Below are 18,494 nucleotides of genomic sequence, written 5' to 3'. Positions count from 1 at the left end.
GCTGTTTATGTGTCACTTTTAACGTTTGAAAAATCTGAAAATGACCTGATTTTGGGTTCGTGTGACGTCCGTGTGTGTGTGCGTGTGTGTGTGTCCCACTTTATTCGTATGAAACTTAATCTGATGGAATCCGCTGAACAGAACAGACAAATGAACCCGGTGTTTTGCCGTAGGGCGTGTTTTCCGAGCGCAAATTGCTTTTTAACAATAGCCGTGTCCGTGCGTAACCTTCACACGTGGATAAGTGTTTTTGTTCTGTGAGTGACGGGGGTTTAACGCGCGACAATAATATCGTTTATCGTGATTAAAAGGGTCGGTAATAATCATTTGTGGGACGTTTTATGTAACCGGCGACAAAGATAATCACCATTACATCAGCGGAATGTGCAGGAAAAATGAGTTTTCCACAGAGGGGCAAAGGGGCCTGTTGTCCTGGGTTTAGGGGCCCAAAACTGGACTCTCTTAATATTAATGTGTATCAGAGGGGGCCCATGTGAGGCTTCAGGACCCGGACCCCCACATTTCAGCTGACGGCCCTGTTCATCCAGAATATTCTCCACGAGATCAAAGTCGTTTTAACAGTTTTTAACAGTTCTTTATTCATCAGATTAAAATGATAATTAGTCAAAACCAGAACGCTTTAAACTGTCAGAAACTTTAATTATTATTTCAGTGTCGTCCCAGGAAAAATCACAACTTTACCTTCACAGATGAGTTTATTTCTGTGCGGTTCTTCCCTTCGTTTCTTTTTTTGGTTTGTCTCGTTCCTTTTGCCTCAGTAAAACTAAACTGACTTTTCTCTTTTCTCAAAGTGTCGTAGTTTTTAGTGAAGTTATGTCACAATTCAAAAGAGCCAAAGCTTTGTCATGTGCACAGAAACGTACGTCTCTGTTCAATGAGATTCTTACTTTGCTGCACACACTGGACGCCAAGAGTTTATAAAAAAAAAAAAGGTATAAAACATAAAGAGATAAATAGAAACATAATCTTTACAGAACATGGACTATGGGGAATCCAGACTCTGCCCTTCCCAACGGCAAGATGTTATTTTTCCATTTGACAAACACAAACTTTCTTTTATTCCGTCAGTCTGAGCTTTGTCCACCGTGTGCCGCTCCCGGTGCCGCTCCCGGTGCCACACACACACACACACACACTCTCCACAATAGAAACGTTCTGCTCTTGTTTCCAGTTTGTTCGTTAAACATAATGGTGTTTAATTCTGTCGTGTTTAGTGTCAACAGACTGACTTCCTGCTGCAGGGCAAAGGTCACACAGTTTCACACACAACAGAGAAGTGTGTGTGTGCGTGGGTGTGCGGGTGTGGGTGTGTGTTTGTGAGTGTGTGTGCAAAGACCGGAGCTACAAGTGTGTATTATCTAACGCACGAGCACGTTTAAAGACTCACACACTTCAATAACACTAAGCTATTTATTACAGTGTCATCACCACAACAATGGACCAAACACACACATGCACACACACACACACACACACACACACACACGCACACACACAGGTGCTCACTCAGATGGACTTTGGTTCGTGTCGTTCTCTTTTTCACTCGTCTATTAATAACGACTGTTACTGTGACCTCTGTCTGAAAAGCAACGACAATATTTACCTTTACACCTCTATTTTTACTCCTGGCAGCGTCCAGGGTTTGGCTTTTAAAGAACATCAGGGTGAGAAGAACATCAGGGAGAGAAGAACATCAGGGAGAGAAGAACATCAGGGTGAGAAGAACATCAGGGTGAGAAGAACATCAGGGAGAGAAGAACATCAGGGAGAGAAGAACATCAGGGTGAGAAGAACATCAGGGTGAGAAGAACATCAGGGAGAGAAGAACATCAGGGAGAGAAGAACATCAGGGAGAGAAGAACATCAGGGTGAGAAGAACATCAGGGTGAGAAGAACATCAGGGAGAGAAGAACATCAGGGAGAGAAGAACATCAGGGAGAGAAGAACATCAGGGAGAGAAGAACATCAGGGTGAGAAGAACATCAGGGAGAGAAGAACATCAGAGAGAGAAGAACATCAGGGAGAGAAGAACATCAGGGAGAGAAGAACATCAGGGAGAGAAGAACATCAGGGTGAGAAGAACATCAGGGAGAGAAGAACATCAGGGAGAGAAGAACATCAGGGAGAGAAGAACATCAGGGAGAGAAGAACCTCAGGGTGAGAAGAACCTCAGGGTGAGAAGAACATCAGGGAGAGAAGAACATCAGGGTGAGAAGAACATCAGGGAGAGAAGAACATCAGGGTGAGAAGAACATCAGAGAGAGAAGAACATCAGGGAGAGAAGAACATCAGGGAGAGAAGAACCTCAGGGTGAGAAGAACCTCAGGGTGAGAAGAACATCAGGGTGAGAAGAACATCAGGGAGAGAAGAACATCAGGGTGAGAAGAACATCAGGGTGAGAAGAACATCAGGGAGAGAAGAACATCAGGGTGAGAAGAACATCAGGGAGAGAAGAACATCAGAGAGAGAAGAACATCAGGGAGAGAAGAACATCAGGGAGAGAAGAACCTCAGGGTGAGAAGAACCTCAGGGTGAGAAGAACATCAGGGTGAGAAGAACATCAGGGAGAGAAGAACATCAGGGAGAGAAGAACCTCAGGGTGAGAAGAACATCAGGGAGAGAAGAACATCAGGGTGAGAAGAACATCAGGGAGAGAAGAACATCAGGGAGAGAAGAACCTCAGGGTGAGAAGAACCTCAGGGTGAGAAGAACATCAGGGAGAGAAGAACATCAGGGAGAGAAGAACATCAGGGTGAGAAGAACATCAGGGTGAGAGTCAGAGGATGCAGGGGCGGCGTGGGGGGCAGGGGGGTGGGGTGGGGGGGTCACACATGTCACAGCTGATGGCACATTCCTCACTCGAGACAAACGGACACGTGCACGACGAGTTTGAGCTCAGTGTCAGTGTATTTATGAGCACACACACACACACACACCCCCACACACAGACACACACACCCCCTCTCACACACACACACACACACACACACTTATCCTCTTTGTAAAGTCCTGCAGAGAAAAGCCTCGTCCTGTCATCGAGGGCCCGGGGCCAAAGGGACAGTATAAATAGACGTTTGTAGATTCACTCACTGTGTCCACGTTTACTTTTCCATCTGTGAACGTTAATAATCCAGAGTTCAGCTTTAATCCAGAGAAAAGTGTTTGTTTTGACATAAGTGCGTCTGAGATGATGATGGTGTGTGTTAAACACTGTGTTTAGTGTGTTTAGTGTGTTTAGTGTGTTTAGTGTGTTTAGTGTGTTTAGTGTGTTTAGTCTGAGGCGTCTCGTGTGTTTGTGCAGTTTATTAAAAGTGTCAGAGCGTTTTTTTTAGGCCTGTGCAAAAATATTGGAAGATGAATATACTGCATTGTTTAATTTAATGATACTGTACTGATGTATATTTTTGTGTATTTTACTAATGATTCTGTCTCAGCTCTACATTTGTGTGGATGTTTTGAGGAAAGAAACTTGTTTATGCAGAAAACTTGACATTTTATTGACTGTTTTCATGATTAAAACAGGTTTATTTCACATTAACTTTTAGCGTAACAGGAGTTTTATTCGATCTGACGCTTCAGAGCCGTTAAACTGTTAAACTGTTAAACTGTTAAAGTGTTAAAGTGTTTAACAGTTTAACAGTTAAACAGTTAAACTGTTAAAGTGTTTAACTGTTAAACTGCTCATGTCTCTGTAAATGTAAATTGTTTAAACAGTCTGATGTGTGCTTCTAGTTAGAAAAATGCACTTTGTCATTTTTGTTCATCTTCAATAAATGAAGGATAAATTTAACAAATCTATAAAATCACTGTTTATTTTTTCTGTAAATGGATCTAATCATCACGTGTCCCAAAGTCTTTATTTTTCACTGAATCGTATCAAATGGACAGCACAGTGTGAATCACATCGGCCTCTACAGCGCCCCCTAGTGTTTGTGTCTGTTTGTGTGTGTGTGTTTGTTTGTGTTTGTGTCAGCTGCAGGTTTCCAAAGCCTCGTCTGGTTTTATTGTCGTCTAAACACAGAACGTCGTCCTGTGGCTCTGTAAACTTTTATTTTCACTGCGGTTTTGTTTCAGACTCTTTGGATTAACTGAGTTTACTCCAGTTTAGGATCAGAGCAACAAAACCACAGCGTCCAAGAGCGTCCAGAGCACTGCACTACTGTGTGTGTGTGTGTGTGTATATGTGATTATACATGTGTGTATATGTGATTATACATGTGTGTGTGTATGTGATTATACATGTGTGTAATGATGTGATTATACATGTGTGTATATGTGATTATTCATGTGTGTATATGTGATTATACATGTGTGTATATGTGATTATTCATGTGTGTATATGTGATTATACATGTGTGTATATGTGATTATACATGTGTGTATATGTGATTATACATGTGTGTATATGTGATTATACATGTGTGTATATGTGATTATACATGTGTGTATATGTGATTATACATGTGTGTATATGTGATTATACATGTGTGTATATGTGATTATACATGTGTGTATATGTGATTATACATGTGTGTGTATATGTGATGATACATGTGTGTGTATATGTGATGATACATGTGTGTATATGTGTGTATATGTGATTATACATGTGTGTAATGACGTGTGTGTTGTGTGTCCAGGTGAACCATGAGCTGCAGTTACAGTGTGAGTTTGGTGGGACCTGCTCCGTGGGGCTTCAGGCTTCAGGGGGGAAAAGACTTCTGCCTCCCCCTCACAGTGTCCAGGGTGAGTCACACGAGTCTTTACTGTCGCCTCAGAGGTGTGTGTGTGGTCATGTGGTCATGTGGTCATGTGGTCTGGGGTCGTGGTGACCGTGAGCTCCGTCCATCTGCTCTGTGGATTAAACACCTTCTCAAAAGCTCGGCTCCTGTCGGTCAGAGTTGTATTTTTGACCCTTTGACTCTTTTATCATGAGCGACATATCTCTGTCTCCTAAATCCAACCCTAACCCCGGAGCTCATCGCACGAGCGATTACAGAAGAACAAGAGCGAAGTGTCGTCCACAGGAGGAGAGCAGGGTCGAGACACTCTCACCTCGTTTAGCAGAGAGAGAGAGCGGAGAGAGAGCGGAGAGAGAGCGGAGAGAGAGCGGAGAGAGAGCGGAGAGAGAGCGGAGAGAGAGAGCACGACCAGTGTGGCATTAAACTCATCTCTGTGGAGAATGTTCTGGAGATTTAACTTTAACTGATTTTAACTTTTTTGAAGGTATTTTTGGGCAATAAAAAAAAAAAAACTCTAAATGAATAAATAAAGTAAAACAATGCCGCACCGTGGAACATTAACATCTCCATGGAGACGAGCTGTTGACAGAGACTTAACCAGAACAGTGAGAAAAGTGATGTAGTGTGGCTTTAATAACAGTGTGTCTGTGTTTGTGGAGAGGACGGCGGGACAGTGTCATTGTCCTGATCCAGATAAGACCAGTGGGAGGAGCTAACGTCCCCGTCTCCCTCGAGTCGTCCAAACGCCAAACGCCAAACGCCACACGCAGCACATCTGAAACCTGAGTCTGCTGCGGCGCCGTAAAAACCGTCTGGAGAGTTTGGGCCACATAAAGTGAGGACGAGTTTAAAACACGACCAGACCGGGACCAAAATACTGTGTCTGGGAGAAAAGAAATAGTCACGTTTTGTTTAGTTTTTTTTTGTTTCTTGGTTTTATTCTCGAGTCGTTTTTATTAGAGATCGACCGATGTGTTTTTTTCATGGATGACGTCACTACTGATCATTTAAAATCCAGAGAAACCGTCAGGAGATAAGATCTGTCCATATTTTTAGGCCATTTGAGAGGATTTCCCCAAAAGAAAATGTAAAACAGACTCCGCCCAAGTCCCTTTTACCGAGCTACAAGAGAGAGAGCTCCAAGGAACATGGAGAGAACATGGAGAGAACACACAGAGAACACACAGAGAACACGGAGAGAACACGGCGTCCTCCTCTGCATGTCCCTCTCTGTGTCCCCCTCTGCGTCCCGTCCTCGTGCAGACGTTTGATTTCCTGTGTCTTTATCTTCTTGTTGGATCAGACTCAGGTTTAATATCGTGCGTTTGGAGGAAGAGGAGGCGGAGCTTCCCTGAGCTCTACTGTTATCAGAGGTCAAAGGTCAAACATGAGCAGACGGTTATTTTAGGCCCCGTCTCCGGAGCTAATGATGAATGTGAAACTCACCAGAGGACATCATGTCCCACACAGTTTACACACACAATTTACACACACTCTTTACACAGTTCACACACAGTTCACACACTCGCGCTTCAGACTCACGCAAATAATCTACATTTTTATGATTTTCCAACGGCGTCATTTTGTATTTTTGGTTTGGAGATGTTAAACTGTTTTATTTTCAGATGGTTATAATCTGTTTAAACACATGTGTAATATTATTTCATGTTTTATCGCATCGTTTCATGTTTTTTACACGTCTGAAAACACAAAACACACACGTGTAAACTGAGGCCAGACTCATAAAAGTGGAGCGAGCGTGTGACTTTTCCAGGCCGTTCTCGTGGCGACGCTGGGATTCTGTAAAAGTGTTGACTCAGTGCAGTGTCAGAGCGACGTCATCCGCGTTTAAGCCCCGCCCCTGATGGTCATGTGATGTTTCTCTTATATAATGTTTGTCTTAGTCACTGTGACGCTGGACTTTGGCATAAACTCGATCAGCTGCTGTCGTCTTTAAAGTAAAACAAAAAAACAGAAACATTTACAGATTTATAGTCGTGTCACACGACGATATACTGAAGTAAAAGTATTAAAAATGTACTTTAAGAGTAAAAAGTAAAAGTGTTAAATGTAGTGACTCAGAATGAAACATATTTTGGTCACAACAACAATATGAATCAGTTTAGTTTGTTTTTTTAATGTTTTTGTGAGTTTATTTTTGTTTTGCTTAAACTTTATTCAGGATGTTTCATGAACACGGTAGAAATACTAGAGTACTTTTTACTTGTAGTAGTGGAGTAGAAAGTACAGATACTGCTCTCAAATGTACTCAAGTACATTTTACAGTGTGTACTTTTTACTTTTACTTAAGTAAAAGTATGTAGGTGAAGTTTAGAGGCCTGGTCCTGATCCTGGGGGTTTTATTTCACTATTGTGTCCTCCCTTTGCTCTCTGTGCTAAGCCCCTCGCCCTTCAGAGCCCCTCCCCCTTCAGAGCACTATCACAACACAATCAGCTGCGTCCCACCAATGAAACTACTGCACATCACACCAGGTTTGTGAAGTCATAGTGTACAGTTTGTATCACGTTTTTGTTTATTTATGGAGGATTGTCGTGGGCGGAGCCTCGTACAGACTCGTACTGCAAACTGTAAGGAGGGTTTGAATAGGCCCTGGGAGAGATCTCTAGATTACTGAGACATGCATGGACATTTAAAACCTGTTGAGACATGATTTTGATGAGGAACAGTGTTAGATTTTTTGTTTTTTTTAGCTTTTCACATGTTCTGTTTTACATATTTATCTTGTCTTTAATTTCCGATTTCTTCTTCTTTTCTGTCTGTTTTTGTTTCCTCAGCACAAAATCAAACACACCCTGATTTCCTCTTTTCTTAAACCTCCTGTGTGCGTCTGAATAACCCCGTGTTGGTGCGTTTGACCCGTCGCAGTCGCTCAAAGCCGTTTCCTCGTCTCTGGAGCAGCCTGTCCCGTCCTGACCGCGGCGCTTTCACTCCTCGGCGCCGTGATGGTTCCTCTTTGTGTTGTTTTTGTGTTGCGTTTGTGTGCGTTGTCATGGTGACGTGTAAAACAGCCTTGGCGTGTCGTGTTTTCCTTCAGACCGATTGATGTCGTAAGAGCCCGAGTCGAACCGTGACAAACACAAACACAAACACCTCGACTCAAACATTTAAGACTAAAATGAGTCTGAAGCAGCAGGTACAGAGAGAGGACACAGTTTATAAAAAAACAACAAAACAAAACCCCTCAAAATAACAAAAAAAAACACCCTCAAACAAATAAACCTAAAAAAAAGAAATAAAGAAAATGAACTTTAAAAAAAATCTCAAAATAAGAAAAAAAAATTATAAAAAATTACTAAAATAAAACCTCAAAATAGCAAGAAAAACAAAAACTCAAAATTACTCAAAAAAAAAAGACAAAAAAAAAAATAAAAAAAAATAAAAAAATAAACTAGGATTATGTAGAGAGGGTTAATACGAACATTTAAGACCAAAATGAGTCTGAAGCAGCAGAGACAGAGAGAGGACACAGTTTGTTAAAAAAAAAAACAAAAAAAAAAAACTCAAAATAACTAAAAAAAACTCAAAACAAATAAACCTAAAAAAAAAGAAAGAAAGAAAATGAACTTGAAAAAAAATCTCAAAATAAGAAACAAAAAATTATAAAAAAAACAAAAACAAATAAAACCTCAAAATAGCAAGAAAAACAAAAACTCAAAATTACTCAAAAAAACAAAACAAAACAAAAAACTTAAAAAAATAAACTAGGATTATGTAGAGCGGGTTAATACGAACATTTAAGACCAAAATGACGAGTCTGACAGCAGCAGTTTTTCAATAGAAAGTGAATTGAAGCCAGAATTGCGTCCATGATCACTTCCTGTTTGTACGCGGCGGCTAGCAGTTTAGCTACATCCATTTATATAAAGAGTCTCAGAGCATTTATATAAAGAGTCTCAGAGCATTTATATAAAGAGTCTCAGAGCATTTATATAAAGAGTCTTTGCTCTGATCAGGAGAATCCATTGACTGTTTTTGTTTTATAACATAATATTTTTTATATTTCTGTGTGACCTCAGCTCATTTTCTGTCCCTCACACTCATAACTCTGCTGTTTATGGTCCAGTTTGTCTTGGGAGAGGTTTTAATTTGATGCACAGTGACTCCGCCTGTTTCAGCCGTACACACACACACACACACACACACACACACACACCCCCACACACACACACACACACACACATATATATTTAAACGTCACGGTGCGTCTCTCTGTCGCCTTATAAGGTTTTGTGGTTTTGTGGCTTTGTGCGTCTCGTCGCGTTCAGCTCGTCCCAGAGGCTCCTGTGACGTGACTTTGTCCTCCGTCTGTTGTTGTTTGTTTCCTTAACGTCCCACAGACTAAAGACGCAGCAGAGACACAAAACGACCAAACGCGTCTTTAAAGGACACGTTTAAAATCCTGGAGTTGGACTAAAAGTCTCTGTACCTGATTTAAAGACGCTTAAAAACAGAACCACTTTGCATTTGTACAGTGTTATTTCTCACTTATCTTATACATTTCACTTTTGCTGTGACAGTAAAGCAACAACAAATAGAATGCCACTGCGCACTTCCTGATTATTGGACATTAAAATGCTTTTGTAATTAGATTCCGACAGCACGCAGCCAACAATTTGACTTCAAGATCTGCTTAAACGATAGAACGGAGCTGAGGCGTAGACTGTTTATGTCAATGGAAACACCGTAGCTAACCTGTTAGCCGCCGCGCTCCAGACAGGAAGTGATCATAGGTGCACTTCCTGCTCCATCGACTCTGGCTCCATTTCACTTTCTGTGTAAAAACGGCCTCCTCTCTCTGTACCTGCTGCTGTCAGACTCCTGGTTTTGTCTTAAACGTTCGTATTAACGCGCTCTACGTTAGCGTTAGCAGCAGGTTTGATTGACAGCGTTGCTAAGTGAAAAGTCACGTCTTTAAACAGTGTCAGTGGAGCTAAAGTTTGCTCAAACACATGGAAAAAACCTCTTTAATTTGTGCCTTTGCTGAAGTGTAACTGTCCTGTGGCTCATGCAGAGTTTCACTTTGACTCTTTGACGTCTGTTTGACACAGTTTTGGGTTTGGGGCGGTGCATTCCTGAGATTCTTCCTGTAACATGTGTTTGTCTTGTATCTGTGTGAACGACTGACGGCCCCGGGTCCATAAAGAACTCACTGTTCAGCAGCAGAGAAATGTGACCGCACTGCTCCGTCGCACAATTACACAACAACACAACAACACAATAACACAACTGATGATTCATTTCACACGTTATAATCATGTACTTCATAAATGAGACTTATCTAAATCATTTTTTTCTATACTTTGGGTTTAAACGAAGCTGAACTGTTCCAAAAAGAGTCTCTGGAGTAAAAGTTTAGCTCAGATTAACCTGTGGCTTTGGAGATCTGGTTTGATTTGTCGCCAAAATGACATTTCCCACAAGAACAATTATATTTTATCATTTGGTTTGTAAGAAAAACTCTTCAGAAACAGCTGGATTCTTGCCGTCGTTTAATCGTCTTTATTCAATCTGCTGTTGCTTATTGGTTTTATTGATCCTCCGTCTCAAAGCGTCTGACTCCCTCAGCTCAGAGGAAATGAACTCACACTCTCTCTGGACACACTCTCTGGACACACTCTCTCTGGACACACACTCGCTCTGGACACACACTCTCTGGACACACACTCTCTCTGGACACACACACTCTCTGGACACACACACTCTCTGGACACACACTCTCTGGACACACACTCTCTCTGGACACACACACTCTCTGGACACACTCTCTGGACACACTCTCTGGACACACTCTCTGGACACACACACTCTCTGGACACACACTCTCTCTGGACACACACACTCTCTGGACACACTCTCTCTCTGGACACACTCTCTGGACACACTCTCTCTCTGGACACACTCTCTGGACACACTCTCTCTGGACACACACACTCTCTGGACACACTCTCTCTGGACACACACTCTCTCTGGACACACACTCTCTCTGGACACACACTCTCTCTGGACACACACTCTCTCTGGACACACACTCTCTGGACACACACTCTCTGGACACACACACTCTCTGGACACACACTCTCTGGACACACACTCTCTCTGGACACACACTCTCTCTGGACACACACTCTCTGGACACACACTCTCTGGACACACACTCTCTCTGGACACACACACTCTCTGGACACACACTCTCTGGACACACACTCTCTCTGGACACACTCTCTCTCTGGACACACTCTCTGGACACACTCTCTCTGGACACACACACTCTCTGGACACACTCTCTCTGGACACACACTCTCTCTGGACACACACTCTCTCTGGACACACACTCTCTCTGGACACACTCTCTCTGGACACACACACTCTCTGGACACACTCTCTCTCTGGACACACTCTCTCTCTGGACACACTCTCTCTCTGGACACACTCTCTCTGGACACACACTCTCTGGACACACTCTCTCTGGACACACACTCTCTCTGGACACACACTCTCTCTGGACACACACTCTCTCTGGACACACACTCTCTCTGGACACACTCTCTCTCTGGACACACACTCTCTCTGGACACACACTCTCTCTGGACGCACTCTCTCTGGACACACACTCTCTCTGGACACACACTCTCTCTGGACACACACTCTCTCTGGACACACACTCTCTGGACACACACTCTCTGGACACACACACTCTCTGGACACACACTCTCTGGACACACACTCTCTCTGGACACACACTCTCTCTGGACACACACTCTCTGGACACACACTCTCTGGACACACACTCTCTCTGGACACACACACTCTCTGGACACACACTCTCTGGACACACACTCTCTCTGGACACACTCTCTCTCTGGACACACTCTCTGGACACACTCTCTCTGGACACACACACTCTCTGGACACACTCTCTCTGGACACACACTCTCTCTGGACACACACTCTCTCTGGACACACACTCTCTCTGGACACACTCTCTCTGGACACACACACTCTCTGGACACACACTCTCTCTGGACACACTCTCTCTCTGGACACACTCTCTCTCTGGACACACTCTCTCTGGACACACACTCTCTGGACACACACTCTCTGGACACACACTCTCTCTGGACACACACTCTCTCTGGACACACACTCTCTCTGGACACACACTCTCTCTGGACACACTCTCTCTCTGGACACACACTCTCTCTGGACACACACTCTCTCTGGACGCACTCTCTCTGGACACACACACTCTCTGGACACACTCTCTCTCTGGACACACTCTCTCTCTGGACACACTCTCTCTCTGGACACACTCTCTCTCTGGACACACTCTCTCTGGACACACACTCTCTGCCCGTGGACCTCGTGTCGTCTCTATACATTTTCTAGCCGATGGTTCACACATCTCTCACTCTCTGGTCACTTCCTGCTCCTGATTGACTTGATAATGAGCCGAGTCTGGCTCCGGTCAGACGTGACGCTGTTTTCACTTGAGTCACTTCCTCATTCCTCAGCTGAGGTTTTTGGGTATTTTTCTTTTTTTGGACGCACAATGGAGCCTTATTTATGCAGCGGGAGTGGGCGGGGCGTTAAGGCCCATGTGGGCGGGGCGTTAAGGCCTGTGTCAACACGTCTGTACAACTGTGAGTGTCACAAATGCAGTAAAATAACATCAGATTAAATCTGGAGGTTAAAGCACATGTGTCAAACGCAGGCCCAGGGGCCAAATCTGGCCCACAGTGTAATAATATTTGGCCCATGAAATCATAAAAAAAATGTGCATTAGAGCTGCCCACTGGTGTATGACACATGCACCACTAATACTACACATCCCAGTAAAGTTTCACTGTGTCACTTCTTCTGGTGGAGGGTCTGGATTATTTTATTTTATTTCTCTTTATTTACTCAGAGGAGACTCATGGACTCTATCTCCATGGAAACAAGCAGCTGACGCCATCACCAGAGTCACGGGTCAGATCTGTGGAGACTCTGCTCACAGTGATCATGAACGATCTTAAGAAATGAAGAGTGAAACTGAAAATGCAGCGAGATTAAAGCCGTACAGTGGAACATTTCAAGCAAATCATGAAATTCTCCATGGAAATGAGTCGATCTCCACTTGAAAAAATAACCATAGAACTTTTATTCAAACAAACAAACACTGTGTGTCACGGAGGAACATAACTGCAGTTTTCTTACACTTCTATTTCTGTCTGATGTAAAAAATAAAAGATTGTGTAGGAGCCGTAGGGAGGACTGTTGCTACGGCGACGACATTGAAATAAAAAACAAAAAACAAAAACAGAACTTAACCCAGTTTCTCCCTCCACATGGTCCAATCGACACAGGCCACGCCCCCTCGACACAGGCCACGCCCCCTCTGTGTGTGGACCAGGTGGAGACTGAACATTTAACCAAATAAAATGTCTTTAAAGTAACAAACGAAACAAAACAAACCTGTTATGATCAGTTTGATTTTAAAAATGTGTGAATATAAACCAAACTGTGGTGATTAAAGGGACAAAGGCTCAGTTTGTCTCAGGGTTAAAGAGACAGTGACGTGTTTATAAAGGACTGAAAGTGTAAAATAATGTGTTTTCTGCAGCAGCGCGTCACAAACTCGGCCTCGTTTTACTGTAAAGTGTATTTCCTGTACTTATACTGCACTGCGTTTACTTCCTTCCTCACACATAACTTACTCCTGACTCCACCACGAGCTGCACATCTGTGGATTTGACACGGAGCAGAGTCTCAGCTGCTCGTTTTGTTTTAGTTCTGCTCAATCCTGTTTGTTTTGCGGAGAATAAAATGTCTTTTTCTTATCAGACAGAGGTTATGCAAGTCAGGAAACGACAAGGAAAGTGCAGATTACAGGGAAAATGTGCAGGATCTCGCCTCAACGCCGCTCAGATCTGTCATAAAACTGTTGAAAAGCAAAGCCAACGTGCGTGTTTGTTTGTGTCTTAACTGCAGGTGAGCGACGGAGGGAAAGCCGCCAAAGCGAAGGTGAGCGTCGGAGACCTGATCGTGTCGATAAATGGCGTTTCCACGGACGGGATGACCCACCTGGAGGCTCAGAACAAGATCAAGGCGTCCACAGACCAGCTCAGCCTCACCCTGCAGAAGTAAGACACGGAAAAAACACCTTCACCTGAGACAAAAAGTCACAAAAGACACACAGATCACGAGTGGGCGTGGCTTAATTTCCACGTGAAACTGCCAAAACCACAGACGTACCTGTCAGGACTCATTACATCACCACATCCTCTTTATGCTCTCGTGTTTACTCAGATTAGGACGCACGTACACGCCAACGCCGAAACCGACACGACCTGAGGCTCAAACTGAATGAACAGAGTCTGACTGAAAACTCTGGACTCGTTTTTCTGATTTAAGACGAATTAATAAACAAATGTGAAATGATAACGTGGAGACTTATTGTTTTTGAGTCGTTATGAGACGAAGTTTGAGTCATTTCTCTGATAATGTTTGTTAAATGTGGCTGATGTGGCGAGTTTCTGTTGGTAAATGGACGTCGCTAACCTGTTAGCCGCTGCGCTACAAACAGGAAGTGATCATGTGTACTTCCTGTTACATCACTTCCTGCGTATAAACCGTGTCCTCTCTCTATTATTATTACTTTTGTGTACTTTTATTCACGTTTGTGTCTGTAAATCAACACATGTCGACACTTTTTGGGTTGTTTACGCCACAATGCAAATTTTTAGAAGAAGAAAAAGAACAGCAACAATACAAAACTGTTAAATTTAGAATATTTTTAGTTTAGAATCTTCAGAATATATATATTTTTATTATTTTTTTGTTAAAGTCACATGTTTGCTCCTGTCTGTCGCTCTTCCACTTTGTTCCAAAAGACACAATTTTTGTTTTTACTCAGGTCAAATGTTGCTGTTTCAGGCTCTTAAATAGTTTTTGCAAATTTTTGTTCAAATGTTTTATCAAAATGATTAAAACGTCGAGTGAATCTCCTCATATGTGACATCATTTATCAGATAATTATTTATTTTTACTCATCAGGTCCAATCAGCTCAAATGACAAAGAGAAATTAATAAAGATTTGCAAAAACTCGGGTCTGAGGAGGAAAAAACAGACAAATCAGGCGCCAGTGTTTGCAGACGAGAAGGGGCGTTACCTTCAACAGCCTCGCTCCTGATTGGCTCTTTGGTTGCTATGATACTCAGCTCTAGTTTACGTCTTTATTAAACGTAACTCCACTGCTCATTTTTACATTTTACATAACACTCTGCGACTTTTACAGAACAAACGTGTCACAGTCTGGAGCCGTGTCCCGTCCGCTTCAGTCTGATGCGTGTGATTGACAGGCGGATCGACCAATCACAGACGCACTGATCTAATTCCTTGAGTCTGAGCCACAGACGCTTCAATAAATCATCTGAACCACATTATTCAACGCTAGAATCATGTTTGTTATGAATTTAAATATTCCAGAACGAGCTGAGATGCCAAGTCTGTGTCGGGACGTGTGAATAAAACCGTAAAATGTGAAACGTGTCAACAGAAACTCGCACATGTGTCACTCGCACATCAGAGCGACGCGGCCTCTGGGGCTTTTCATCGTGAGAAAACGGCCCCAAAATATCCCACAGCTGGATGTGATCTGCAGCGTGCGGCGCAGAGAGAGAGTCCAGACGCTCAGGGGAACATGGAAACTACGAGAACACGCCGTAAACAAAGAGACGCTTGTTGCACGTTTCATTTAGTTTTGAGTTGGTTTATTCCCGGCTCCATTTAAGAAGCGCGTTTCCTCCGTCGTCACGCGCCATTTTCACTCGTTTGGTTTGAGAGATAAGAGCAGAGAGAGTCCACGAGGGTTTACAGAGGTCACGCCACGCCCACTTTCGCCATCGAGTACGACTAAACCACGCCCTCGTCATTTAAATGGAGAAATTGGGAAAACGTTTGCTGTTAAATCTGATATAAATTGGTGCTGATTTGTGTAAAACGTTCAGTGTTTATTCGACCAACACTAAACTGACTCTTGGCTTTAAACGGATCGACCTCGTGTGAAGTAAAACGACTCGACAGACGACGGCGGCGCCCACAGCGATGCAGAATTTATGCAATAATAATGTGTTATTTTTGGGATAAACGTGAGGCCAGTTTCATTTACAGGAGAAAATACTGTGACTTTAATTCATCGTTCTGAGTCTCTGGAGGTTGTGGTTTGTCACAGTTTTAGATTTAATTTGATTTATTTTCTTGTTTCTTCTTTGCTCAAATAAACCGACAGCAGAGACAGAGAGTACAAAGTAATAAACAAAATACTAATGACCCAAATTAATGTCAATACGTAAAATATAAGTCAAATAAATCAGATGTTACGGTTCAAAACTACGGAGCCCCGCGTAGGACATTTGTGAAATATAATATTAACGCAATTATCACATTCCCACACGATATTATCACGAGTGAACGAGATAATTCCAAAATCCAAATCGAGCGCCGCTAATACGTCACTGTAGCTCATCCCCAGCGTAAAATAATGTTTGATTTTAACGTCCTGTCCCGATCGCATCAAAGCCTCTCTTCTTCTTTTTCCCACGCGTCCTTTTCTACCTGTTCTTCTAGCACATGTGCGCCACCAAGAGGTCGCCTGCTGCACCTGCTTGTCAAAAATATGTAATAATAATTTTTATACATATATTTTCACGAGTGCACGAGATATTTAAGTTAAAAAATAAAAATGCTGGGGATGATTAACTCGTTCCCTCGTGATAATATCGTGTGGGAACGTGTTAGTTTTATATTTCACAAATGTCCTACGTGGGGCTCCGTACATTCCTGATTTGGGGATGTTTTATTATGAATGAAATCTGAATAATACAGAGTGTCCATAAAGTCTGAACAAGTCTGAGTAAAATCTGATCACTTGCCTTTAAAATCCAGCTTTCTGAGTCTTTACCCGATTGAATCCACCTCTGAGCTCCATGGCGACGGGGCGGGGTTTCTCGTCGCGTTTCGCTGCAGCAGAGACTCGTCGACGCTTCAGTCACGTCTGCGTCTTTGTCCGATTCACGACGTCTTTAACGCAGCGACAAGAAACGAAACAAATCCAGAGGCGACACGTCCGGACAAACAGATCTGTCCATCCTTTAATCCACGTGTCAAACTCAAGGCCCCCGGGCTAAATGCGGCTCCCCACGTCTTTTTATGTGGCCCACGACGGGGTAAATGAAAAGGTTTGACTGTCTTAAAATGTCAGTTTATCAGGAGATACAGTTACACGGGCATATTTTTACATCTACGGAAATGTATGTGCGATATTTGTAACTCAAATACGAAATAAATACAGAGACGGTTAATGATCGCGTTAAAAAAGTGGTTGCGTTTATTTTACGTGTGGCCCTTTGAGAGCGACCATTTTGCTGATGTGGCCCTCGGTGAAAATGTTTTAATCCAACGATCTGGAAATGTTCACGAACCTGCAGACCTCACTGTGATTACGAACAGCTCCAAGAAACGACGGAAAATACACGAAACCACGTAACCAAGTATTTATTTATCAAATGAATCAACTTAAAGCAAGTTTTAACGAGGCGTGGACGTCTTTAAGTGTCCGAGGTGTAAGAGCGAGTGACTTTAAAGGTGTTTTTAGGTTTTTAATGTTTGTAATAAGACGTGCAGGAGGGGCAGGTTGGAGTGGGAGGAGCTTCTGTCGCGCACGAGCTTTTAAAGGTGCAGTGCGTCAACACAACTCCACCTGCACAAAACGCATCTAAAGACGAGGCCCTGACACTGAACAATCACGTTTGTAATCACGTTTTAATCCCTGTGCGCTCAGTGAAGTGTCCTGAATCAGGTTTTTGAGCTTTTAGAGTCGAGGTTTTATTCGGCGACTTGACTCGTTGACTAGATTTAACCCCAGACGCCGTCCTGACTCGACCTCTGGAGTTTTGTTTTTCTTGCCTTCTTCGACGTTGGGGAAGTTTCAATATCAAAACTTAATCGTACGGAGATGTTTGTGTTGCCGCAGATCCAAATAACGCCGGAGGATTTCAGTTTTTGAAACATCTGCCACGGGCCAAGAGACGTCAACAACGTTTAGGTGAAATAAGTCGATTGGGTTGATGTTTTTACCCTCGTTTTTTTCGTTGCCATGAAATGAAACGGTGGAGGTTTGTGCGCTTCTACTCGCCGCACGTCTCCACCGTCGCTCTTTAGTGCTTCTGACAGCGAGGTGGTGTTTCGGGGGGAGGTTCCTCGTGTTCTCGGGGCTGTGGTCGTAGGGAGGTATGCTAATTGATGTTTATTTATCGTATTGAAAACTGCTGTTGGGGCGGAATGAAACGGCGCTCGGGTGAAGCGTCTCCACCTCGCTATGAAACCTGCAATAGACTTCAATGCAGATTAAAGTGCGTCTCGGTGTTTACACGAGAACGTCCTCAGATCTTTTGCCCCTCGTGACCTGGATCTGCGTTTGACTCGTTAAACCAGAGGAAGACGCAGATTTAGAGACGAGGGGCGGAGTCAGGGGGAAGTTTAAGAAAGAGCGAGGTCACTGAACCAGGACTGAACCAGGACTGAACCAGGACTAAACCAGGACTGAACCAGGACTAAAGAAGGTCTGAACCAGGACTGAACCAGGACTGAACCAGGACTAAACCAGCACTAAACCAGGACTAAACCAGGACTGAACCAGGACTAAACCAGGACTAAACCAGGACTGAAC

The 18,494-nt window shown here is 43.2% G+C and overlaps 1 protein-coding gene across 2 annotated transcripts in view; it reads left to right on the top strand.

Annotated features, from left to right (window-relative positions):
* Positions 1 to 18,494, top strand: part of pdlim5b (PDZ and LIM domain 5b) — a 45,127-nt gene that overhangs the window by 1,100 nt on the left and 25,533 nt on the right. For both annotated transcript variants that reach the window (XM_033990228.2, XM_055231818.1), the window contains exons 2-3: positions 4,662 to 4,767; positions 13,756 to 13,907. In XM_033990228.2, coding sequence (XP_033846119.1) covers positions 4,669 to 4,767; positions 13,756 to 13,907 — 251 coding nt within the window. In that variant the 5' untranslated portion in view covers positions 4,662 to 4,668. The remainder of the gene's footprint in view (positions 1 to 4,661; positions 4,768 to 13,755; positions 13,908 to 18,494) is intronic.

Source organism: Periophthalmus magnuspinnatus, chromosome 23, assembly GCF_009829125.3.
Source record: "Periophthalmus magnuspinnatus isolate fPerMag1 chromosome 23, fPerMag1.2.pri, whole genome shotgun sequence".
Taxonomy (NCBI): domain Eukaryota; kingdom Metazoa; phylum Chordata; class Actinopteri; order Gobiiformes; family Gobiidae; genus Periophthalmus; species Periophthalmus magnuspinnatus.
The sequence above is the reverse complement of the archived record's forward strand: the minus strand, read 5'-3'. Positions and strand labels throughout refer to the sequence as shown.